Below are 26419 nucleotides of genomic sequence, written 5' to 3' on the forward strand. Positions count from 1 at the left end.
AGCATGCTTTTTGAATTTTGAAGAACTTCGAAATGTGCACAACAGTGATGAGTATATTCACATTTCCATCAAAATATTTCACATATTTCACGAGACTTTCTGCCAGGACAAAGAGACTGCAAAGCAAAACACACCCATATTTAGTTACTGTATTAAAATTCCTGATGTTTCCCTGCAGATTTTCCTGGCTGACTGTCAGACATGTTGCACTGACCTCGTGTGGGCAGCTTTCGCAGGTCTGGAAGTGGCACAGCCCGCGAGAGAGCTGCTCAGGTCCAGATTTGCAGCAGTCCTCCACTCCCTGATCAATGAACTTGTTCACCACATCCATGGGGAACGCACAAAGAGCAGAGTTGTGCTCGGTAACACCCGAGTCGTCCGTGACGGCGAAAACACCGTACAGGATGTCATCGTTTTCTTCTGCACCGAGCTCATCGGCGAGCTCACGCCCGGCCTTGCTGAAGTGCGCCGCCTGCACCACGTTGTACACGATGTCCTTGAAGGCCTCGCTGGCGCCGGTGCTGGTGCCGCCCGCGTTCCTGCGTCTGCGCTTGGGCTCGAAGCGGCACTCAAGCACAACCTCTCGGTAGCGGCGCATTTCCCATTCGTTGCGCGGCAGACGTCCGAGTCGTGTCTGAAAAGGAGACGCGCCCTGTGGCTCCGCCTTCTCCCTCTGCACCGACAGGAAGTAGACAAAGTCATAACTGTAGAAGCTGTAAACGTACTCAATGGGGTACACCCGCCTCAGCTCGGGCAGCACCGTCAGGTCCTGCACGTCCGTGTGGAAGCCATCCTCGGTGGCTAAAGGACGCCGCACCGAGACGGACTTCCGGCCGTACCGCTGTGTCACGCTGTCGTTGACTGTTGCAGTGACATAAAAATACACTGTCTGTCCCTCCTCCACCATGCTGACCTTGGTGCCCAGTGGACTGGCGATGCAGTCTGGGCAGAAATCAGCGGAATTGGCTTCTTTGCGAAAAAGGCACTGGGAGGGCGCCGGCGCCTGTCCGTTTTCATTGAGCTGGTGGAAGTAACACACTCCATACTGAGAGCTGCCACACGCGTACAGGTACATGAGGAAGGTGTCAAGCAGCAGCACCTCGCTGTCCGTATCCTCCCCGAACGGATCGTTCTCAATGTCGCACAGTTGACACAGGTGGCACTCCTTGCTGCCCACAGGTCCGGTGCGCAGCTCCCACAGTTTACCCAGAGTGCCGTTTACTGCCTCGATGAGGTTCCGCGACCCCACGTAGACCTCGTTGTAAATCGGGTTGACGACGATGTTCTGGATGGGGTTGGAGGTCTGAAAGGAGGGCATAGGGTAAGGCACAGAGAAGTTGACGGGTGCGAGGGACGAAGAGGGGCAGGTATCTGATGCCACCAACATCGTAAGGGCCTGAATCCAAATACATGGCACCAGAACAGTGGTCCAGTGGACCATGTCGAACAAAAGAACGCAGATATCTTCTGGTTACCTCCAGCTTTTGAATGGAGTCATTCTGAGGACAGAGATTAGGAAACAAAAACGACTTTTAGGATAAATTGAGGTTAGGGGTTCTGATCATATTGTATATCTTTATGCATTTTATTTTGTTTAGGATGATTGGAAATAAATAATCTGTGGCTATCTCCAAGAGATGAATCAGAGCCATGATGTGCTCTTTTCTGATGAGTTGAAACATCATCATGAGGAAATGAAAAGGAAATTTGGTCATTTTGATTGTTTCCAGAATGGACAGAAGCATAATGTATTCTGTGGCCTGTCCTCTGACACTGTCGCTCATTAACAGAGGTGATCGCGGTGTGACTGGCGGGCCTCACTACTTTATATTCCTGTCACAAACGCTACGTGCTTCTTGTGTGAAAACTCAACCAAGGCTCACCCAATGCCTGTCTGTTAAAGTAACAAGTGAACTAATGACTGGTTAAAGACGTGCTGAAGAATTTTCACCGCTGCATTAAATACACAAATAGATGCGATTAGCTGCATGCACCTTGTATCAACATGAGGACAGTTTAACAGTCAGAGATTTCTCAAGCTTGAAAGCCATGTTTCATAAGCCAAAAAAATACAGGCTGCACTCTGTCCATGTCTCTCCTGTATCCTCTATTCTATATTGTACCCGAGTGTTAACTGCTGCTGAAACATGAGTTCACATTTTAATGACCAGGTTTATGCTCGAGGATAAATCAGTCTGAGTGTTTTAATTGCATTTCCAGTGATTCGTTCGAATCAAAGTCTGTCCTGTTTTCTTTTCCACTACTGCTAAGTGACCGCATTTATAAAACTTATAAAGCACGCTGCAGTTCCTCTTCAGGCCTAAGGATGTTAAACATTGCACATAAACCGCTTTGTGTTCCTGGTGACCTGGTCTTTGGAAGTAGTGGACATTTGGAGCTTTATCGGAGCCACTGCACAGGGCAAATAGTCACCTAAATAAACGATAAGCTCTTCAAACCTGTTAATGAGTGCCTTTTTTATTTTCTGCAGGCTGAGTGGACAAGGGCTTTGGTAAAGCGCAGACTGGCACTGACTGACAGGCAGCTTACACACTCCATGATAAGGAGAAAGGAGCAGGTGGAGTTTGCTCTTAAACGCATTTTTAAAGCTTGTAAATGCCTCTAAAGTACGCTTCAATTTCAATTTCTGAAATTTAGCATTCGAATGCATTTGTGTATGAAGCCTTGAGCTGAGCAACAACATGAGCAGGAGTGCTGCACTTTATATTCGTACTGCATGAACAGTATTACGGGAAAATCCTGGAACATTTGACCGCTTTCTTTAACAAAGGAAATTCTAAGGAGGTGATTTAATGAAATTTCTTTCCATTTATAAATTTCCTGTCACTGATATTGTTTTTGTCCAGCTGGGATCCATGTAGAACTCTGAAGGATTGATAGAAAGAAAGACAGACAGCTAGATCAATCAACAGACATAGAAACAAGACAGACAGGCAAGCAGACAGACAGACAGACAAATGGGCAAGCAGATAGATCGACAGGCAGACAAACAGATCAAGTGATCAACAGATAGACAGGCTGACAGACAGATAGATGTGCAAGCAGACAGATCGAAAGGCAGACAGACAGACAGCTAGATCAATCAATAGACACAGAAACAAGACAGACAGGCAAGCAGACAGACAGACAGACAGCCAAATGGGCAAGCAGATAGATCGACAGGCAGACAAACAGATCAAGTGATCGACAGATAGACAGGCTGACAGACAGATCAGACAGACACGTGGATAGAGAGACAGAGCAATAGATAGACAGCACTAAGCACCCAATAAATGCCATTTGAATTAATTGAATCATTGGTAATTAATTAGCATGCAATTAATTATTATTAATAAATTAGACCTGCCTTTTGTCCATCACCCAAAATCACCGAATGGTGAACATGGCATCTGTAGAGCGCAGCTCATTATATACACCGTTTAAAAACATGACCACAGAGTCCTGCTCACAGTCACGCTCCTCTGGGTCAGACACACACTCAGAACATGTTCCAGCTGTAATCACATCCATTAAAGATCCACAAGGTGATCTCCACTCATAAATATTTAACCTCCCCAAATGACAACTGAGTAAACGAAGATCTTTGGTGCGTTTAATCGTCTTTTATTGGCTCCCAGCTGACAAAAAGGATTAACCAATCAGGATCAGGCATTTTTCTCTTTACAATAAAAACAGTGAAATGAACTGTAGATTTTGTTTTATAAAGGTAAAATAAATTGTGTCCTCTTACTAGCATCTTATTTTTGTCAGATAAAGAAATCAACAATTCAAAAAGCAATTCTATCTGGCATCCACCCAAATAAATGAGCGTTTCACACTTAAACACAGTAAAGTGCACAAGTCTGAGGCACCTTTTTTTTTCTAGGACAAAAATAAATTGCTGATTTTTATTTTCTGGCATACATCATGGAGTCAGTACAAACACATCAGATATTTTCCAAACATTCAAACAAAATTAAATGTGACAGAAACATGTGTATGTCAGTAAGGAAAGCAGCGTATTAAACACATAATGAAGGCTACTTTTTTCTGCAAAAATAAGAAGCAAGTGTGACAGTCAAAGTGTCCAAAGGAACTGAGGCTGCTTTTACAAAATGTTCAGTAAAAATTACTTACGTACAGCTCATTTCCTTATAAAACCGAACACATTCAACCTGAAACTACTGTTGTTTTTTTAAAGCAAGGGGTTGCGGCACCAAATACTGACTTTATTACTGTTTACTGCACTGAATAGTATTTTTTTAAGTGAAAACATTAATTTTATTATTCCTCAAGGCTTCTTTGCATGAGCCCGAGACGTTTGACGTGAACTGTATAAACACAAGAGGACAGATAACGTGGAGATGCGAGTGAGTCATTTATTTCCTCATCCTATTAATTTGGAATTAATTGCAGTTTAGACTGCATGTGTGTGTGTTAAAGAGAGAGATGTGAATATTAAATCAGGGGTAATGAACACTTTATTACACTTTTATTCACACCAGAGCTGATGACACTTCTGACACCTGAACCCTGAACTTCGCTGTACAATTAAACTCTCAAATTGATTACACTTTCTCACAAAATATATTTAACAATAAATAAAATAAGGATGATGCTGAGAGAATAAAAAGTTAGAAGGTTCTCGTGGATTTTTTTTTTTTTTGGAAAAGCAGTACGGTATAAAAAGAGGAAATATAGATGCAGATGTAAAGAAGAGTGATGATGGTTCAGTGAAAAGAAATCAATAAAAACAAACATTCTTGATATGATCTCTTCGTGACATGAGGTATTCCTGAGGTATTCCACACGTCACACACTGTGTAAATAAAGCGTGAATGTTTGGTATTTGGTTCATGAGCATCCTGTGAAGTCAAAACACATCAAGAAAACAAACAAAATTTTTTAAATTAAATCACTGAAAGCTTTAGGCTATAGGTGTGGTTCAGGGAAGTGGGGGGGCTGTTATTTGCTTTTTATTTCATCAGAAACTAGTTTTATTAAAAGTTACTGTTCCTGTAAATAAAACGTAAACTACATCAGATCGGCTGTAATGTGTAACTTTAGTAAAAATGGGTTGTGTGTGTGGAAAGATTTCAGTCAACCACCAAATTATTAATGTGCATGTTTAAAGAGCTTTCAGTTTGATAGATAGATAGATAGATAGATAGATAGATAGATAGATAGATAGATAGATAGATAGATAGATAGATAGATTTAAAGCAGTTAAAAACTGATGGACACTTTTCCTCCTGCTGAATGTAAAGTTATAAACTTACTGATTTTATCACTAAGAGGCGCAGGATGTGTTCTGACACTCACACACTCCTCATTCACTCACTCACTCCTCACTCATTCACTCCTCATTCACTCACTCACTCCTCACTCATTCACTCACTCACTCCTCACTCACCATTCACTCACTCCTCATTCACTCACTCCTCATTCATTCACTCACTCCTCATTCACTCCTCACTCACCATTCACTCACTCCTCATTCACTCACTCCTCATTCACTCACTCACTCACTCCTCATTCACTCACTCCTCATTCACTCACTCATTCACTCACTCCTTATTCACTCCTCACTCACCATTCACTCACTCACTCCTCATTCACTCACTCACTCCTCATTCACTCACTCATTCACTCACTCCTCATTCACTCACTCACTCCTCATTCACTCACTCCTCATTCACTCACTCATTCCTTATTCACTCCTCACTCACCATTCACTCACTCACTCCTCATTCACTCACTCACTCCTCATTCACTCACTCATTCACTCACTCCTCATTCACTCACTCATTCCTTATTCACTCCTCACTCACCACTCACTCACTCACTCACTCCTCATTCACTCACTCACTCCTCATTCACTCCTCACTCACCATTCACTCACTCCTCATTCACTCACTCATTCACTTACTCCTCATTCATTCACTCACTCACTCCTCATTCACTCCCTCCTCACTCACTCACTCCCTGAAAGATTTCGGCAGAACTCTGATGAAGTTGAGTTGTGAGAAGGTTGTGTGTTCACCTCCCTGCGCTTCCCACTGAAACAGTGTGAAGTGAGTCGGTGTGTTGAGTGGAAAGTTCCAGCTCGGACTCTTACCTGAGAGACTGTGAGGTAAAGTTTCCTGAACAGGAGACAGATCTCTCGCGCTCTCCCTCTCCTTTACTGCATTTTCAAAATAAAACAAACAAACAAACAAAAATCACCTCCTCTGTGTAAACGGACAGAGAACCGATGCGGCCGGGTGTCTTCCCCTCGGTGCTCTGCTGCTCCTCCGCCTGTAAAGCTCGTTAGCTCGATGCTAACCTGAGGCGGTGAACGCGGAGGTCTGCGCGCTTCTGCTGCTCACAGCGCGGGAGGCACGAGAGCGCGGCACAAGTGAGCGCGCGCTCCGCCCCCCTCTGTGCGCGCCCGAGGATCGAGGCGGGAGGCGCGTGAGCTCCAGCGCTGATCACTGCGGCCTCACGGCGCCGCCTCGCGCCCGCTCACCTCAATCAGCCAATACAGAGCATGCGCGCGGGTCACTGTCTCGCGCCCGCTCACCTCAATCAGCCAATACAGAGCATGCGCGCGGGTCACTGTCTCGCGCCCGCTCACCTCAATCAGCCAATACAGAGCATGCGCGCGGGTCACTGTCTCGCGCCCGCTCACCTCAATCAGCCAATACAGAGCATGCGCGCGGGTCACTGTCTCGCGCCCGCTCACCTCAATCAGCCAATACAGAGCATGCGCGCGGGTCACTGTCTCGCGCCCGCTCACCTCAATCAGCCAATACAGAGCATGCGCGCGGGTCACTGTCTCGCGCCCGCTCACCTCAATCAGCCAATACAGAGCATGCGCGCGGGTCACTGTCTCGCGCCCGCTCACCTCAATCAGCCAATACAGAGCATGCGCGCGGGTCACTGTCTCGCGCCCGCTCACCTCAATCAGCCAATACAGAGCATGCGCGCGGGTCACTGTCTCGCGCCCGCTCACCTCAATCAGCCAATACAGAGCATGCGCGCGGGTCACTGTCTCTCACCCGCTCATCAATCAGCCAATACAGAGCATGCGCGCGGGTCACTGTCTCGCGCCCGCTCACCTCAATCAGCCAATACAGAGCATGCGCGCGGGTCACTGTCTCTCACCCGCTCATCAATCAGCCAGTACAGAGCATGCGCGCGGGTCACTGTCTCTCACCCGCTCATCAATCAGCCAATACAGAGCATGCGCGCGGGTCACTGTCTCTCACCCGCTCATCAATCAGCCAATACAGAGCATGCGCGCGGGTCACTGTCTCGCGCCCGCTCACCTCAATCAGCCAATACAGAGCATGCGCGCGGGTCACTGTCTCTCACCCGCTCATCAATCAGCCAGTACAGAGCATGCGCGCGGGTCACTGTCTCTCACCCGCTCATCAATCAGCCAATACAGAGCATGCGCGCGGGTCACTGTCTCGCGCCCGCTCACCTCAATCAGCCAATACAGAGCATGCGCGCGGGTCACTGTCTCTCACCCGCTCATCAATCAGCCAGTACAGAGCATGCGCGCGGGTCACTGTCTCGCGGACGGTGAGGTGATTTTTACTTGGAAAAAGAATGAAAGAAAAACTTTACATTAATTCAGGAGCATCAGCCAGTGAGAGGCTCGCGCACGCGCTTTATGTATGTGGGGGTTTCTCTCCTCAATAAATAATAAAAACAAACAAACAAAAACAGTCTCTGTAACCGATCCAAGGAGCACTGAGGGGCTTTAAACACAGAGAGAGAGAGGAGAAAGAAAAAAATGGAGAAGAAAAGAAAAATGGAGAAAAGAAAGAAAATGGAGAAAGAAAGAGAAAGTCAGTAAATAAGAAAAAGAAAGGAGAAAGAAAATGGAGAACGAAAGAAAGGAAAGAAAATGGAGAGAGAGAGAGAGAGAGAGAGAGAGGGGTCAGTAAATAAGAGAAAGTAAAAGAAAGAAAGAAAATGAATAATGGAGGAAGAAAGAAAGAAAAAAGAACCACCTTGTGCACAGTGTCCTGCTTTTTGTTGTTTTTCAGAATAAATAAATACATTTTAATCATAAAAATAAATAAAGAGCAACAGACTGTGTGATGGATCTAATAACCACTTCAGGTGCTTAAAACAAAAACGGAGAAAACCACTTTGTGCACAATGACACGTTTTGTTTTGCTTAAAAACCCCTCATTTTTAAAGACAAAATAAAAAAGAGTTGCATCCACAGAATCCATTCATTTAAATATTTCAGGCCACACACACACACACACACACACACTCCTGTGAAAAGCAGGTTATAGAGATATGAGACAAAAGTGAACTGAATTAGTGTGTGTGTGTGTTATAGAGCAGTGATTATCAATGCTGGAGTTTAGTGACGAGCTGCTGATGTTTTATTATTCTTGCAATTAATAAAACATCAGCAGCTCGTCACTAAACTCCACTGACTTTTACAACATGAACATTAATCACGTGACGTGCGTCACCTCTCACTGATACACAGTGTCCTGGAAACAGTGATTCATACCAGAAAAAAAAACAACAAAAACCTGTATCTTTAAATAAGACTTTATTGATTTTCTTTTGTTAATTTATTTACATTACAACATTGGAGAGTGAATAATTTGTGTGGATCAGACAAACACCACAACAGTGAGATCTGAGAGGAAAAATCTGGACCACACAAGTTCCCCAAGCTGCTCAAATGGGTTTAAAGCATCGCATCGCTACATGATGATATCTGCTTCCTCGTGCATGAGGAGATCTCCTGAACCCTGCTTTAAAGGAATGTCTCGTCATCCCGCTCACTCATCGACATCACCAGCGTCAGTCATTCAGCACACATCGAATAAAACCTAATCACAGCCTGATACACAATACCACGCGGTTTTCAGCTCGGAAAAAAGTGAGGTTGGACATCAGGTCGTGTCAGAAGATGAAATGCATGAAGGCTACCTGAGTCTGTGCAATATATCGACTACGAGCCGCGACCGCAATACTGAGATCAGAGACGGCGGTAATGCTGCGGAGGATGCGTTAGTGGTTAGTGTTTGCTGCGATTGTCGCCTGGATGAGGAAATAAACGAAACTGACACAAACCTGATTCCAAATAAACAACCATCATCATACTTTTAAATTTTATTGGAATTTTATCGTAATCATCAAACACAAAATAATAATAATAGTTATTAGCATCGGAACAGTGCATAGATTTGACTCAAACTGATTTAAAGGCATTTATTGCAGAACGTTTAGGCAACGCTACTTTAACCGAATGTTATCATTGCAGGCTTCGAAAACACTTCATTTAAATTTCGGTAAAATAAATATTAACAGGAATGTAATTCAAAGACATTTTAGCACTAAAGTCATAGCAAGTCCATTAAAGGATGCGTAATTTTATCCACCCAGATGTTCTCATTCTTTAATTGCTTAAAATATTTAATTATGTCACTCGGCTTATGCTAATTCATGTCATTTGAATAATTTTTAAAAATAATTATACGTCATATATTTATACGTCAAATATGGTATAAGGCCCAGAATTTCCCCAACAGCAAGGTGTTAAGATTTTAATAATCTTCCATAAATTAAATTGAATAACATCAATCGATCTTGAATTAAAAAAATAATAATAATTATTTTTTTAAATGCAAGTTTCAGCCCTTTGTTGAAACTGATCTTGGATCTTGGGGAGGGACGGAGTTTATTTCCAACCCAGGAAAGAAAAAAAAAAACCCTGAAACAAACAGAAACTAATAAGATCTTTCGCAGGACAAAAATCGCAAATGACAGTTTTTTCCAAAATACCTTTCGAAGCGTGTGCTTACTTGAGATCAAGAAACACGTTTCAAAGTTACAGTGTGCACCTTTAACATGAGCAATTCAAAACACTTATAGCCACTTTAATGACATTATCGATAAAGATCAGTGTTAAAGCAGCGTGTATTAATATGTAATATGCAAATGAGCTTTCTGCAAGCCATAAATGTATTTTTTGGTCACGCCATCAAACAAAAAATCATTTTCAGTAAAGCAGCTTGATTTTCTTAACCATTAATTTCAGTTATATGTGAATAAACTTTTTTTTGTCTTTTCCGTCAAGTCGTGTGTCACGACAACACGCTGAAATGAAAAGATCTATCTGAAACATCACTCAAATAAAACCCTTTCGATTTGTCAGTGTGGGTCAGAACAGTGACGGGTCTTTTTTTTAAAGGCAAAGGTGAGTGATTGAGTTGAGTCGTGTCGAGGCAGCATCGTTACTCATCACCATTAAAGGAAAAATCATATTTACAACATTTCCCCCACTTCCCTCAAATACAGTCAGTCAGCTCAGACTAGATTTCTAGATTATCTTCATGTCAAGGTAAGCTGAAGCGATGGTATTTCTTTTTAAACAAACAAAAGCACATATTTACACTTGCAATTTGAAGCTCAAATCAGCACCACTTTAATATTTTAGAGGCAGAGCCGAAGAGGCAGCGGGTTGTTTTGTTCATCTTTATGTCCTCAGCCACATCAGGACATTACCAATGAGCTGGATGTGGATTGAAGCGGATAATTAGTTAAGAAGAAGAAAAAAAAAGTATGATTTGTTCGTGATATTTGTCTTCGCTGGACGCAATATTCCATCATCATATATTTCCTGACTGACATCATTCTGCATTCGGACAGGATCATTCTTTCCTGAAAAGACCAGATCAATTTTGCGACAAAAATCTCAACACATCTTTAGCTGCTAAAATTCTCCACTTGTGTAACTACAAGTGCACAGCTCCACAATGAACTGTTCGCTTCTCCTATTTTTACCTTAAATTTAGAACAAAATGTCTTTTGTTTGGCGGCACGGTGGTGTAGTGGTTAGCGCTGTCGCCTCACAGCAAGAAGGTCCTGGGTTCGAGCCCCGGGGCCGGCGAGGGCCTTTCTGTGTGGAGTTTGCATGTTCTCCCCGTGTCCGCGTGGGTTTCCTCCGGGTGCTCCGGTTTCCCCCACAGTCCAAAGACATGCAGGTTAGGTTAACTGGTGACTCTAAATTGAGCGTAGGTGTGAATGTGAGTGTGAATGGTTGTCTGTGTCTATGTGTCAGCCCTGTGATGACCTGGCGACTTGTCCAGGGTGTACCCCGCCTTTCGCCCATAGTCAGCTGGGATAGGCTCCAGCTTGCCTGCGACCCTGTAGAAGGATAAAGCGGCTACAGATAATGAGATGAGATGAGATGTCTTTTGTTTGAGGGAAATCGAAAGCAGTAAGAATTCCGAAGATTTGAAGCACTAACTTTCCGCAATATCCCGACTGAACGCTCTTCAAAACATCCAAGGATTCTCCCAGAGGGGCAAATCCAAGAACCCTCGAATCAAGTGGAACCCTTTTTCACCCTGTACACAGAACCTTTTATTCCCCTTTTCCACCAACAGGAAACGGGTTCAGTTCTGGATCACGCACCACATTTTGAACCGTTCAGAGCATTTCGACCAAAAATACATGAAAAACCTGAATCCCAGCTGGAACCAAAATACAGCTGGTTTTTCCAGCGTGAACCATGACAAAGTCAGTGGGCGTGTCAATAGCAGAGCGCAGCAATGGAAAAGGAAACGTCTTCAGAAAAAAAATGGACCATAAACAAATATTTGTAATAACAGAACAAAAGCTCAGAGGTAGTCAATGCGCCATCTCCACCGTCTTACTACGGCTGTTTACTCTGTTGTGAACTGTACCATGCCCTCCATTCACGATGCATCCTTGATTACAACGGTTCCACTCAAAACTAATGAAAACGTGGGCCGGTTTGCTTTGCACCAAGGTTCAAAGAATCCCAAACAGAACCAGTTCAAGAACCCGTTTTCTGGTGGTCTGAAAGGGGAATCAGAAGGTTTCCAATCAGAACCCATTCTGCATAGAAACATACTGATGCAACAAAAAAAATTGTCGCAGTCAGGGGTTCCATAAAGTTTTGAGCTTTCAAGATAACAATAATAATAATTCAGGATTTTTTCTGAGGAAAAAAACCCACCTATGGAGCCTGAAGGAACTTTTCTACATGTCACTCTTCAAGTAAAGAAAGAAATGGCGATACTTACACTCTAACCTAAAAGTGAAAGAAAATGTCATTTATACGGATGCTGGAGAAGAATTTTTAAAGAACCTTTGGATCAATGGACCATCATTCATCATCATTTCTGTTGGTTCCAAAGAGAAATTTAAAAAGATCCCTCCTCTAATGTCAGCATTAAATGGAAAGATTTGATGGTGGAAAATGTTCATCCTGTGTATTTACAGCAGTGTATTTAAGCCCAAAAAGACAAAAGAATCCGAAGCTGAAAGGTTCTCTCGGGAATGAAAATGGTTCTTCTATGGCACAGCTCTAAAAAGCACCCTTATCTTTAAAAGTGTACTCCTGGTGGGCAACCAAGAACCCTTGAGGAACTCTATCTTTCGATCAAAGGTGCAGCCTGATCTTATATTATGTGAGATTTAAAAGTACTACATTTTCCACACTGTCCCTTGAATGCCATGTTAGTGTTTTTGTTTCTGATTTTTTGAGGGAGGGGTGTTGTTTTTGGGGTTTTTTTTTTGAGGTGCTGTTGAGACAATATCCTGTTTTTGTTGTGTTATGGTCACTGAGGTTTGATGATCGAGACCCGAGCCTCATACAGCTCGCTTTACTCTGTTCGGTGAAGCTCATGCCGAGCCTCTGAAGGATCTGAAATGTTTCCTGTGCAGCCCTCCACTGTGTGGTTCACCAGATCCTGACAGCAGCTCCAGCACAGTGTCAGTGGTCGAGAGGCGTCAGACGTGTCCCGTCCCGTCCTGGGGATCAGGAATTGGGTCTCAGTATGTGAGCGAGTTGAGGATAAAGAGGCGATCCTCCTCCTTCCTGATCCACTTCAGAAGTTTGGTGACGGCCAACATGGCCAGGGCTTTTGTGGCCAGAGGACTGAAGCAGAGGTAGAGCTCAAAGCCGCTGGTTGACTGAGGAAGCAGGGGAGGGGAAAAACAAACAGTTAAATGGATATGTCAGCAGCTTACAGGAAGTTTTCACCCCCCACCACCCTTTAAACTTTTCCACATCTTGCACAAACTTGGACTGTGTGTCATGAATGTACATGAAGCACGGTGGTGGGAGCATCACACCGAGAGTTACCATTTTTCAAACTTTTTCAATTCAGTAATTATATTTTTTACATTTTAATGACTGACCCGTGTGTGTGTGTGTGTGTGTGTGTTCTCACCCAGGCGAACAGGTTCTCCGTGTTGGTGCAGCGGTAAATGGAGCGCAGGGGTCGTGTCGGATGGTGCATGCGACTGTGGAGGTACTGGTACAACTCCATGAGCCTCTCCTGCTCCTCTTCAGCGCGATACGGCACAGGCAGCTCCGGGCTAACAACAAGAACACACACTATCAGCCGACCAATATTCATCTACGTGCATTCATCCATCCATCATCATCGAGACTACTTATCCAGCAGGGTCATAATTGAGCTGGAGCCAATCCCAATCCCTGGGAAGGTCACCAGTCTATCACAGGGCTACAGAGAGACGAACAACCATCACACTAACACCAATGGGGGTTTTAGAGCAGAGTATCCAGTTGACCTCATCCACATGTCTTTGGACTGTCGGAGGAAACCAGAGCACCCAGAGGGAACCCACACAGGCACAAAGAGGAGAACATACAAACTCCACACAGGGAGATGCCAGTCAGCCACGAGGTTCAAACCTAGAACCTGACTCCTGTGAGGCGACGGTGACGACCCGCTGCCACACCGTAACAACCGGCAAGGCTTCTTTCAGACACACGCACACAAAACAACGTTTCCCGTTTTAAAAAAGTGGGCGTGAGCGCAGGTTACTGCAAGTGGGCGGAAATCTAAGAGCTGCTCCATACCGATACCCAGCGTGACGTTGCAGCCAAACAGAGGTGCAATGAATTTTATTTATAATGTGTAATTCTCACACTCGCTCTGTTCACACAGAAATATCACAGTTATAAGAATAAATCACTCGGCATCATTCAGGCCAAAACTAAAGCAGCCGTCACACGCCACGTCCTCGATACACTTCCCTTCTACAAATATAAATAGATCTTCTATATAAATCAATAAAAAGGTGGAGTTTTTGCCTCCATCAATACTGAGACCTGCTCTTATTTCTGAATATTCATTCGACTCATGAAGAACAACCATATTAACAAAATGTAATTAAATCTCTCATCTCATGTTCACACGAATAATTTTTTAGCTAACTTATTAATTGTTGTAGAACATTTCACTAATGTGCTTCACCATGAGTGATGTTTAAATCTTTCATTTGTGAAAAGGTTTTGGGAAAGTTCTACACACTGCAATTCATCATCACCACCACACTTCTGGCCTTTTCTTTCCTTCTTTCCTCAGGTATCTGTGTCTGTATCGCACTGCAGAGTTTTTAGTTCTGTGTAGCACGTAATAAAATGTAAATCATGATGATGATGATCAGAACATTATCACCAAAATTTTATCTAAATAAATAAAATAAATAGTGCCTGATGGTGAACTCCTCCTCACCTGGTGTAAAGCCCGGAGCTTTTGGACTTGTAGACGAAGTGCCAGAGCTCAGGGATGCCCACCTGTGAGACGGGGTAGGTGGGCGAGTGCAGTGCCTCCTGCAGGGCCTGGTAGGCGTTACGCTTCTTCAGCCGCTCCAGAAAGCGCTGCTTACAGTCGGACAAGTTAAAGAAGTCCTCTCGGTCTGTGGAGACCAGGATCAGACAGAGATCAGACGCTGGCTCCAGGTATGAGATGTGAGCGTGGAAGAACCCAGAGGCGTTGAACTTGGGCAGGCAGACGGGTGTCCAGCCTTCCCCCTGCCTGAACGATGAGGACGAGGCAGCGAGGTTGGACAGCAGGTGGAGGTCGGTGTGATGGAGATGCTGCTCTTTCTTCCGGATCAGAGCGATGAGTCTGTTCCCGGCGAGCAGGATGGAGAAGACGAGGTTCTTGGAGCTGGCCGCCTGCAGACTGGTGCAGACAATGTTGCGTGTGGTGCTACAGAGCGGCAGGCTCATGGTGGCGTTGAGCATCAGCCCTGCGTCCGTCTCCAGCAGGCGCAGCAGCCCTGCGGTGACGCGCTCGGATCCGGCCAGCAGCCGGCGCAGGTCGTAGCTCTGACGCTGCTGGAAGACGCGCTGCAGCTGAGGCAGAGTGAGCAGACTCAGGATCTGATAGTAGACGTAGTGCAGCTCTCTCCAGAGCTCGCTGTCTGACTGACCCGAGCGAGAGACACACACCAACACCAGAGGACTCTTACGTAGGAACACCACACGAAAACCATCTGAGGGGGGAAAAAAAAAAAAAACACACCAAATGGTCAACATGAACGAGCGGGAGTGTGTTCAACTACATCCGATTAACGTTTTAAATTGGAATTTAAACTGTTTTTAGTTTAAATTCACTAAGAAATATCGTGTGGTTTTTTTTAGTGCTGTGATACACAGATTCTTAAATTCGATTAATAACTCGAAACTGTTTAAAACACATAAATCTGAAGAAGCAAAAAAAAAAAAGTTTCCTTATTTCCTTTGATCCCGATGCATGGGCTCAAGAGACTCAGTGCTACATGTTTAATTCTTCTCATTAAAACTCCGCTAATCAGTGAAACATGGCGATGACCTGCGTGAATGGAGAGTATGACGTTCTTCTTGGCCTCGACGAACGACACGAGCGCCATCATGACCCCCATGGTGGTGGAGAGCGCCTCCTCAGAGCCGTAGCGAGTGTAAATGGGCTTCCCTGCCTCGCTGAGGATGAACACGTGCTTCTTGTGTGAACGCCATGTCTCGCTCGTCACGTCTTCCTCCTTCTCCCGGACAACAGCCTGCACATCCTGCTTCAGCTCATCAACAGGCTCTGCTTCTCCTCCTCGCTGCTGTTCCTCCTCCTTCTCCTCCACCTCATCAGCGTCAGAGCGGCGGCTTCCCGTCAGCTCCACGTCAGCCGTCAGGTCCTCGAAAGACTGCGTGTGGACGAACATGGCACGTTCCTGACCTGCGCCTGAGGAGCACACGCACAAAGTTTATAAATTCAGTCCACGAAAGCCTGTCTATATTTATACATTTACAGATCACCATCGATCTCAAAGTTGAGACAGATTCCTGAGAATATCCAAAGCGCCTGCCCGCCTCACCTGGTTCCGTCCCTTCCACCAGCCCCGGAGTCGGACTCTCCGATCTGTTGTTGCGAAGATGCTCAACCGGTGCGAGGTGTCCGTTTGGAGTGTCCCATGTCACCCCTTTACCGTGGATGTCGGCCGCCATGCTGGATGTCTTGGAGACAGAGGACTTGATGTGTCCCAATGATGTGAAGGACCAAGTCAAGAATCAATCACTCTATTGAGGAAGGGAAAAAAAAAAAAAATCACACATGCAGCTATAAAATACTGCTTTATTAGGAACTTGTTCTTGATTCTAAGATTCCTGGAACCCAATGTGTTCTGTTTTCTGTTGCATGCTGAGATGCTTTTCTGCTCATCGCGGTTGTAAAGAGTGATTATATGAGTTATTATATCCTTCCTGGCAAAAAAGCTCGAACCAATCTGTCCATTTCCCTCCGACCCTCTCGTATCAGCAAGGCGTTTGTTTCCACCCACAGAACTGTTGTTCACGTGCTCACTTGATGTTTTTTGTTTTTCGCACCATTATGTGGAGACAGCTGTGTGAAAACCCCAGATCAGCAGTTTCTGAAATACTCAAACCTTCACGCTCCATCTGGCTCAAACCAACCAACACCCATACTGTACCACAGTGAAAGAAAGAAAGAAAGTCACACTTCACTGTGAGATCACAATTTTTCCCATTCTGATGTTTGAACGTTGTGAACATTAACTGAAGCTTTTGATTTGTATCTGTATGATTTGATGTGTTGTGCTGCTGTCAAGCGATTGGCTGATTAGAGAACTGCATCAAACAAGGGTTGGGGTGTGTGTGTGTTCCTAATAAAGTGGCCAGTGTGTGCACAAGGCAGCAAAGTGTAGAATTAAGTGTGATGCACAATCACACAAATAAGAATCCACAGATGACTTCATGATAAGCAGGTAAATTTTATTTTAGCACACTTTTAATTTTGTTTCGTTAGTTAGTTTAACACAAAGCCCAAGCACATGTTGTGAGATCAGATCCACATCACACCAAACCCTTATCATTTAGTCCAGTGGTCAGCTGAGGGACATTACAGATCCGGGGTAAACCTCAAAGTTAAGATTGTACAATTATCTCGGAGACTAAAACTTTCAGCGCCTGTCTCTATCCAAAAACAACTATAAATATCATTTAGATGAAAAAAATGTGAATAAAACTGAAAGTGTGACTCTGCTGCATCGCCAAGTTAGCTAACTAGGAAATAAACAAACTAAACTCACTCCGTAAAAGCTGATAATTACCTCCTAAAGGAAACATTTCAAATCATAATCGCATCATATACAAATTAACACTCTACAAGCCGAAAACAGAAAAATATTTTACCTTTATTAACGCGGTGTCCATTTTAGCTCTCTGTCTGTCTGCCTGCCTGGGAACCAACTCGCGACCTGCCACACGGCCTTTATTATTATTATTACTACTTCTCCTCACACCCACATTCAGACCATTTCCGCCTTCTTCATACTTCAAACGTCTCTCTGATTGGATGACATTCCAACGAGCCAATAGTCTTACCGAACGCTGGACAGTATCCGCGAATTGTAACTGAATAGAGGCGGGGTTTGCTTGAATACGGGTGTGTGTAGGAGGATGGCAGAGATCATCCGAACGCAATGCAGAACGGGACACTGAGTCTTGAAAACAGCTCACGGAATCATATTTTCTGATTTTTTCCAGAACTCTATATTACATCTGGAGACGGAAAAACGTTTTTAATATGCGGAGAAAGCTGTGTCACGATGAGTGCGATTTAAAGAAGCTTTAGGGTGTGTTTTTTTTTGGGTACCTGTGATTCGGTGGTCTGTGAGTCGCGTTTTGATGACGTAAGACGCAAGGGGCGGGGCTGTTACGTTTGAACCGAACGCGCGACACGGAAGATGTTTCTGTGGGCTGAAACAAAACAGGAAAAAATGCCAAATCAGTTTGAATAAAGTCATTTTTTTAACATAAGGATCTATAAACGCGTGTTTTGGGTAAGAGAAATCATGGTTATGTGAAACTATTGGTGGGATTGTCAAAATTATAACGTAATATGTGTTGATCTCGGTTGTATTCAGAGAACCAGTTAGTTGTGAGAGTGAGTGTGTGTGTGTGTGTGTGTGTGTGTGTGCGAGAGAGAGAGAGAGAGTGTGTGTGTGTATGTGTGTGTGTGAGAGAGTGTGTGTGTGTGAGAGAGAGTGTGAGTGTGTGTGTGTGTGTGTGAGAGTGAGTGTGTGTGTGAGAGAGAGAGAGAGTGTGAGTGCGAGAGAGTGTGTGTGTGTGAGAGAGTGTGTGTGTGTGAGAGAGTGTCTGTGTGAGTGAGTGTGTGTGTGTGTGTGTGAGTGAGTGAGTGTGTGTGTGAGAGAGTGTGAGTGTGTCTGTGTGTGTGAGAGAGTGTAAGTGTGTCTGTGTGAGTGAGAGAGTGTGTGTGAGAGAGAGAGTGTGTGTGTGTGAGAGTGAGAGAGTGTGTGAGAGAGTGTGTGTGTGTGTGTGTGAGTGAGAGTGTCTGTGTGAGTGAGTGTGTGTGTGAGAGAGTGTGAGTGAGTGAGTGTGTGTGTGAGAGAGTGTGAGTGTGTCTGTGTGTGTGAGAGAGTGTGAGTGTGTCTGTGTGAGTGAGAGAGAGTGAGTGTGTGTGTGTGTGTGTGAGAGTGAGTGAGAGTGTGTGTGAGAGAGAGTGTGAGTGAGAGAGAGTGAGTGTGTGTGTGTGTGAGTGAGAGAGAGTGAGTGTGTGTGTGAGTGAGAGAGAGTGAGTGTGTGTGTGAGAGAGTGAGTGAGAGAGAGTGTGAGTGAGAGAGAGTGTGTGAGAGTGAGTGAGAGAGAGATTGATCAGATTCACAGTGTTGTTGCTCATCACTGATCTTCATGTCAGTTTGTCTTGCTGTGGTATTTTGATAAAGTTTGTGTGTGTGTTTCTTCCTCCCAGCTGCTCCATCATGCCTATCCGAGCTTACTGCACCATCTGCTCTGATTTCTTTGACCACTCCAGTGATGTAGCAGCGATCCACTGTGGTCACACCTTCCACGCGGCATGGTAAGAGCCCCCCGGAGTGTGGAGCTGCACTGACCCTCAGACCACAGGGTCTCATCATGGTCCAAACTGAACACACTTTTATTATCCATCTGTTCATCCTGTCTTTTTTTTTTCTTCTCTTCCCTTAAAGTCTTCTTCAGTGGTTCCAGTCAGCTCCCACGAAGACCTGTCCCCAGTGCAGGAAGCAGGTGTGTGTGTGTTTTTCTTTTCTCTTTACCGGACTAAATGTGATCAAGTTATTTTATCAAGCCTCCAGTATCACTTCCTGTATAAATGTCAGCATGTGAGTTATTTTACTTTATTACAGATTAATAATCATCAGGTCTGAATTCATCTCCATTACTTTGTCTCCATCTCACACACAACTACATTTACACACCGACAACATGCATATCCCTTACACACACACGCACACACACACGAGCTGTGGCTATTAAATAACAAGACTAATGCTGTAATTCAGTTTTAATAAAGTTCAAAGTGTTTATTGTCATATGCACAGTATGGACATGTCCACTTGCACAGTGAAATTCTTAGTTTGCTGTCCACCATGAATGCCAATTACAAATAAATAAATAAGCAGAAGAAGTAATACAAAATAAAGGCAAAGAAAAGCAAAAGCAACAAAAACACCCAGTATAGTACAAACTAAAGGTAAATGTAGTGCAACATAGGTAGTGTAATACAAAAATAAGGCAATGCTCAGACGTAGCAGCAGAAGGGCAGTAATGTGTGAATGTGCAAACAATGAAACCAGTCAAGGAAACGGCAGCAAAACGGCAGTAATGTGCAAATACATAAATATGAAGGTGAATAAAGAAACCTTCCATTTCACTTCCTTCTTCATTTCTGGAACAGATTGTGAACGGGTTCCTCCGAGTGCAGACTTGATTTTAAGGAAAAGGAAAAAAATCGTTTGTGAATCGTGTGACGTTCACTAGAAAGAAGCGTTCCGTATCGTTTCTCTGCTCTTATGGTGAAGTATCGGTTCAGTAGAACTCTGATCTGATCGTCTCTGACGTGTTCTCCGTGTCCAATCACCAGGTCAGCACGAGACACATCATCAGCAAGCTGTTCTTCGATGTAGCACCAGACGAAGAGGGATCCGCAGCCGACCCCGAGAGCTTACAGGTGAGAAGATTCACTTGCAGCACAGCTGGACAAGTCATGATGTTCTTCATTATGATGTGGTGATCATCACAGTTTAAAGTAGGACCTTCAACTTTAATTGGAAAATAAAAAGATATAACCTGCTATAAACAATATTAAAAAGAAAGAAAGCAAACAATAAGTAAGCAGAAAATAAATAAGTTCATTCATAATAAACTGATAAACATCTGGTCTGAACGTACTGAACGTTATTCCAGTCCTCTGTTTGTGTTCCTCACATGAACCTCAATGCTTCTGTTCTGCTTTTTTTTTTCCCAGAACGAGTTGGCCAGAATGAAAGTCATGTTATGTGAAAAAGGTAAGTGTGTACTCGATCAGGAAGTGTTGAAGGATGGAATGATGGATTGCTGATGTGTGATGGGACGCGGCGTGTTTCAGAGAGAGACTGGAGAGACAAACAGAAAGCAGCCGAGGCTCTGAAGGAGACGATCGAGAAGCAGAGAGCCGACCTGGACCGAGTGAGGAGAGAGCTCGGAGAGAAGGAGATGCTGTGTACTGCACTGAGAGTGAGTGAGAGAGAGTGTGCATGAGTGAGAGAGGGGGGTAGACAATTGAAAAAGAGAGTCAGAGAGAGAGGAGGAGGAATGATTGAATGAGAGAAATAGAGACGGATGGAGAGAGACATGATGAGGAAGAGATGAGGGAGATGGACAGGTTGAGAGAGGGATAGACAGAAAGAAAGATGATTGAGAGAGTTGTATAAAGAGAGTGAGATGATGGAGAGACAGCTAGAGAGAGACATGATGAGAAAAAGATGATTGACAAAGAGATAGATAAAGAGAAGTGAGAGGATGAGAAAGATGATGAAAGGAAGAGATGGAGAGAGCCCTGTCTCGATGAGAGAAAAAGTCATGGAATCTTGCTGAATTAAATGAGAAATGGGTTGCCATGACAACCACATGGGAGAGGCGGGCCCTTTTTTTTTAAATAAACAAACAAAATGATTTCAGTATAATTATTGTTTATCATCCAGCCCCGAGTCCACGTGTGTCTTTGCCATATTTTAATTCTCATGCTTGTTATTAAAATGTACGAATTGATTTATTCAGCACAGATTTTTGTTTTTCATCCTAAAAGTTAGTGATCACATGTCTGTACAAGCGACCAATCAGGGCAGAGCCCCGCAGTCGCCGTCAGTGTGATCGTGATCCTGGTGTAACTTGAGAGCTCTGCTCGCTCCTTCGTGGTCCGTGTGAGTGCTGGTGTGTGACACGCCCTGTTTTAACCCCTGCAGAAGCAGATGCAGTATTTGGAGAGTCAGCAGAGAGAAAGCGAGGCGGCCAGAGAGGAGGCAAAGAGGCTGCGGGTCAAAATGAAAACCTACGAAAGGTCTGTGTTTGGGTTTACTTTTGGATGAGTGGACTTCATCCTGGAGCATCTCCACACGGATATGAACATTCTAAATGGTGTGTGTGTGTGTTCCAGCCTGGACGTGGTGCTGCAGGGTCAGAGGGCCGAGGTGGAGGCTATGATCTCGGACATGGGGGCGGGGCAGTCGGCTGTGGAACAGCTCTCCATCTACTGCATCTCTCTCAAAAAGTAACGTCACACATCATCAAATATCACACCTGCGTTTTTACATGGTTTTATTTTATTTAACTCCAGGGACAAGTCACGTGGTGATGTAATACTGATCCACCTTTCATGAGTAACAGGATTGCTTGTTTTATTATAAATAAAACTTTTATTCACAAATTCAAAAATCAAGGAAGCAGCTCATTTGATGCCATGACTTTTTGCTTAAAATTGCAAAATGATTTTTTTAAACAGAATTTTTTGCTAAATTAAATATTGTGTGTGATGTATTGTAACGTGATGTTTTTGTCATATCTTTCACTCCTGATGAACGCGCCGTGGGTTCCACGTTCTGATCATAACGGAAATTAATTAGATCAAAACAAAAATCATCAAGTGTCACTCTGCTCAAAACGAAACGAATAATGAGCAGGGAGGGAGGGAGGGATGGATGGATGGAGAGATCAGTGGATAAATAGATGAACAAATGGATGGATTGGTGGATCGCAAGATGGATGGAGGGGTGGAGAAGTGGATGGATATATATATATATATATATATATATATATATATATATATATATATACTGTGTATATATATATATATATATATATATATATATATATATAAAATATGGAGGGATGGATTGGTGGATGAATAGATGGTTAGATAAATGGATGGATAAATAGAAAGATGGATTGATAGATAAAGAATGAGTGAGTGAGAAAGATGAAGAAATTAAATAGATGGGGAAGGTGAAATAAATAAATAGATGGATGGAGAGACAGAAGGATGGTGAGATAGATGATGGAAAATAAACAGGTGTCTAGAAACAAATTAGATTATTATTATTATTATTATTATGGTCCATCCTGTACATGACAGAGAAGTTTAATGTCATATTTCCACCAAAATAAATAATAATTTTACACAAAATCCCAAGACTTGTGACACTCCAGAGCTTTATCACTTATGAACCCAAAACTTGGTTCACACTCGTCCTGTTATTCACAGCGCTGGTTCAAAATCCATTTCCTCTTTCACCAGACTCAGTCACTTTCCCTGTTTTCTTCTTGTTGTTGTTGTGTTTTGTTTTCCCTCCACTGATGCCTTCAGAGTTAGACATGTGTTTTCTCTTCTCCTTTTCCTCTGCATACCTTTCCCTTTCTCTGTCTCTTTCTCTCGCTCTTCCAGAGAGTACGACAGTCTGAAAGGCAGTTTCCAGACCTCCACCGAGATGTGTGAGAAGCTGAAGAGGGAACTGTTGTCCTCGAATAACAAGGTACAGCCGAGCGCTCGGACTCCTCACTTCCTCTTTTTTTTTTTCTTTTAAATGGCTGTAGAATGTCCCTTAGGTGTGGGTGGAGCACAGAGGACGGCAGGACAGAGATTAAGTTGACTAAAAGGCTTTATTGCCACACTTTTCAGTTTAACAATAAACACTGGAGAGAAACACACACACACACTGTGTTCTCGTCCGGGGAAGAGCGTCTCCTCTGCTCTCCCTCTGCCTCCTTAAATAGGGCGCGGTTACTGGGAAGACACACAAACACAGGTTAATTACCGTCAGGTGTAGTGATTCTGCCACTCACCTTCCCTGGCTCCGCCCTCCTGTCACAGACCGGCGCTTGACCACGCCCCCGCTGCCACAATGGCTGACTGACACACAGCGCCATTGAATTCTGGATTCTGATTGGTCGGACGGTGTTGATTAATTTTCTATAACGGCAGCTCTGACATTAGCGCAGCTGCAGCGTGCAGGTTTGTATTAACGCTTGTGTAAACGGTGATGAGGTACAGTTCACTGTAAGGAGACAGTGATGTGGCCTTTCTGGAAGGAGTCTCCAGTGGGAGGAGCCAACTATACAGTAGGAAACATAACCGGGAGTGGATATAAAAAGTCAGATACGCTGTTATTCTTTAATACGTTTTAAAATACTGTAATGGCAGATTGATGTGGTGTAAAAGGAATAAAACTGTTGTTTTGTTTGTTTATCTGTTTGTGTGTGTGTGTGTGTGTGTGTGTGTGTGTGTGTGTGTGTGTGTGTGTAGTTGCAGAAAGTCACAGTTGAGATGAACCGAGCAAAGGAGGACATGAAGGCTCTCCAGAACGACCTCAACAACTCCGATAAAGAGATCACGGTGACACACAGACACACACGCGCACACACACGTCTGTTATTAATCCAGTCATCACACCTCATGCACAGCATGTGCTGTTGGTGACGTGTGTGCGTGTGTGTGTGTAGAGTCTGAAGAAAAAAGTGGAGATCCTGCAGAAGACCCTGAGCACCCCCACACGCACCAACGAAGCCATCAGCCGCCTGGTGTTCGAGAGGTTCGCGTCTCATTTCACTGAAACCTCCATCGCTGTGCACATGACACACAATTACATTCCACAAAGATTTTCACACACTCACACGTGATATAAAGCACCACTGAGTGGCGCATTTCAACCTGCTTGTCCTGTGCTCGTCGTATCTCAGCCCCGCCCCTGTCGAGCTCAAGACCCCGCGCCTGCACCAGCCCTTAGACAGCCAGGACATCGACCTCAACATGACCTTTGACATCAGCACGCCTGAGCAGGTGGAGAAGAAGCCCGTGGCCGTTCCCTCGAAGAAGATGCGCCTGTACCCGGCCGAGTGAGTGTCTCATCTCCACGTGTCTCCTTTTAAACCGTGTACCCTGTGCTTTAAAGTGGCACGGAGATTAATCCGGATTTGTCTCGTTCTCGTCCGTAGGGCGTCGTCCAAACACTGCGAGAACACGTCCAGGAGTCAGGTCTGTCTGAGAAATTATCAATCAGCCTGATTGCTTCGAAGTGACCAATAGATCGACGTCTCCCTGTTTTCCTTTTGATGACAGATCTCACACCTGAAAAACAGTGAGGTTGCCATGGAGCCCATGTTCAGGAACTCCCTGCTGTTCAGGAAGAAGATGTTCGGCAGCATGCTCGACCCGCACAGCAAACCTGGAGCTGTGAGACACACACTTCGTTCCACCAATCCCTGATCGTTTTACACTCGTATATTTATTATTATGAATACAGACCTGTAACCTGTGTGTGTGTGTGTGTGTGTTAGGTAAGAACGGGCTACGATGGACTCGGAGGAAGGACCAAGTTCATCCAGCCGGTATCCTTTATCACAGACGGCTTTTATTCACACACAGGTTCCTGAAATCACGGCACGTCCTCGTGGAGAATATTTCCATCACTGAGTCACAGGAATGAATGAAAACAAGGAAAGTACAAATAAATAAATAAAAGATTGCAATTTGAGAAAAGAGAGGCGACTTGGAGTAAAACGGAATGAAAAGAAAAGGAAGTGAAAGGTTAAACAGGAGATGAGTAAGAAATAAATGTAGCGAGAGGGTTTTTTTTAGAAAAAAAAGGAAAGGGAGAAAAAAATTAAATAGAAAAGAGAAATGAAAACAGACAGAATACAACTGAAAAAGGAGTTGGGGTAAAAATGGAAAACGAAAGAGATTGGTGAAAAATGAAGCGAGAAAGATGAACATGGAAAGTCAAATGAAAGAAGAAATCGGAGTAAAAAAAGAATTGGAACATCAAAGAGAAAAACAGACAGGAAAAGGAACAAGACACGATGATAAGAGCAAAGAATTAAAGGGAATGAAAGGGAAAAGAAAGAAGATTAAGTTGGAATTAAGAAAAGAAAATGAACACGATGGAGAAAACAAGGTACAAAAATGCTGCCACTCATCACCGTTTCATTTCTGAAATGTTTTTTCGTTTGTATTTAACGACGTTCTTAACACGATGCTTTTCTTGACCCGAGTGCGTCAGTCCCCGCTGGCTGAGATCCGGCCGCTTGTCATGAAGGCGAAGAGGAAGAAAGTATCGAGGCCAGCGCCGAGCAAACTGACCCCCAACCTCGCCACACTGGACGGATTCCTGGAGTGACCTCTGACCTTTCGGGACGCTCCTTTCTCTCTAATGTGGGGTCATGAACAGTGTGATCAGAGAGAGATGGAACTCATCATCTGACGTCTTGCATGACCTTCATCAGCACCAGGAAGCTGAGAAACACGAGCAGGTCGTTCAGGCTTGTATCCCTTCAAATGGATTGGCTTGTAAATTTTATTTTATTTTTATCTGGGACCCACCATTAAAACTAACTCCATTGCTGACTGGAGAGGTTTTTTTGTTTGTTTGTTTATTTTAAACATGACCTATGTAATTTTTTTTCTTGTTTATAATTGTATAAATGTCAGTCAGTTCTTTTCTTTGTGTATTTTTCTGGTCGCTGTTGAAGGTGTGGACTCTTGTATGTATATAATTGTGTTGTAGTTATTCCAGTTGCAGAGTGAGACTTAATAAACAAGTTTATTTGCTTTCTGCACTCTGTTTTAACATTTCTTTAACATTCTTAGCATTGCTGCTAAATGCATTCAAATCCAATGAAAAATCATCAAACTCTCCAGCACCGCTTGTTTGAAGGAAGAATTTTGTGCAAAAAAAAAAAATCTCTCCAGTCTACACTCTCGTAGCTGCTCCCATCAGACCAACGCAACAAACTACTCTAACAGTGTCA

The 26419-nt window shown here is 43.9% G+C and overlaps 3 protein-coding genes across 3 annotated transcripts in view; 1 reads left to right on the forward strand and 2 right to left on the reverse strand.

The window, feature by feature from the left end:
• mst1rb (macrophage stimulating 1 receptor b) overlaps positions 1–6376 on the reverse strand; it is a 41537-nt gene extending 35161 nt beyond the window's left edge. Inside the window, exons 1-2 of the mRNA XM_060910475.1 lie at positions 6119–6376; positions 215–1499 (exon numbers count right to left, since the gene is read on the reverse strand). Of these exons, the coding sequence (XP_060766458.1) occupies positions 215–1441 (1227 nt within the window). The 5' untranslated portion in view covers positions 1442–1499; positions 6119–6376. The remainder of the gene's footprint in view (positions 1–214; positions 1500–6118) is intronic.
• Positions 6377–11043: 4667 nt separating this feature from the next.
• On the reverse strand, positions 11044–17728 carry mon1a (MON1 secretory trafficking family member A). The gene is made up of 6 exons (XM_060910611.1): positions 17495–17728; positions 16162–16363; positions 15648–16028; positions 14544–15309; positions 13230–13377; positions 11044–12969 (listed from the first exon to the last, which is right to left on the reverse strand). The coding sequence occupies exons 2-6, from the start codon at positions 16289–16291 to the stop codon at positions 12829–12831; spliced, it is 1566 nt and encodes a 521-aa protein (XP_060766594.1). The 5' UTR covers positions 16292–16363; positions 17495–17728; the 3' UTR covers positions 11044–12828.
• Positions 17729–17751: 23 nt separating this feature from the next.
• traip (TRAF-interacting protein) lies at positions 17752–26219 on the forward strand. The gene is made up of 16 exons (XM_060910612.1): positions 17752–18144; positions 19074–19181; positions 19312–19369; positions 20226–20312; positions 20610–20649; positions 20730–20857; positions 21586–21680; positions 21777–21890; positions 23061–23148; positions 23919–24008; positions 24116–24204; positions 24353–24508; positions 24608–24647; positions 24732–24845; positions 24950–25000; positions 25672–26219. The coding sequence occupies exons 2-16, from the start codon at positions 19084–19086 to the stop codon at positions 25786–25788; spliced, it is 1365 nt and encodes a 454-aa protein (XP_060766595.1). The 5' UTR covers positions 17752–18144; positions 19074–19083; the 3' UTR covers positions 25789–26219.
• Positions 26220–26419: the final 200 nt, after the last annotated feature.

This window comes from Neoarius graeffei, chromosome 26, assembly GCF_027579695.1.
Source record: "Neoarius graeffei isolate fNeoGra1 chromosome 26, fNeoGra1.pri, whole genome shotgun sequence".
In the NCBI taxonomy this organism is placed as follows: Eukaryota; Metazoa; Chordata; class Actinopteri; order Siluriformes; family Ariidae; genus Neoarius; species Neoarius graeffei.

Excerpts from the sequence above, each read along its gene's own strand:
- mon1a (XM_060910611.1), bottom strand. The coding sequence starts at position 16,291 with ATGGCGGCCGACATCCACGGTAAAGGGGTGACATGGGACACTCCAAAC. Across the intron at positions 16,029-16,161 it reads GGTGGAAGGGACGGAACCAG|GCGCAGGTCAGGAACGTGCC; the intron begins GTGAGGCGGGCA and ends TGTGCTCCTCAG. Across the intron at positions 12,970-13,229 it reads CGGAGAACCTGTTCGCCTGG|TCAACCAGCGGCTTTGAGCT; the intron begins GTGAGAACACAC and ends CTGCTTCCTCAG.
- traip (XM_060910612.1), top strand. The coding sequence starts at position 19,084 with ATGCCTATCCGAGCTTACTGCACCATCTGCTCTGATTTCTTTGACCAC. Across the intron at positions 24,205-24,352 it reads AGCCGCCTGGTGTTCGAGAG|CCCCGCCCCTGTCGAGCTCA; the intron begins GTTCGCGTCTCA and ends GTCGTATCTCAG. Across the intron at positions 24,648-24,731 it reads AGAACACGTCCAGGAGTCAG|ATCTCACACCTGAAAAACAG; the intron begins GTCTGTCTGAGA and ends TTTTGATGACAG.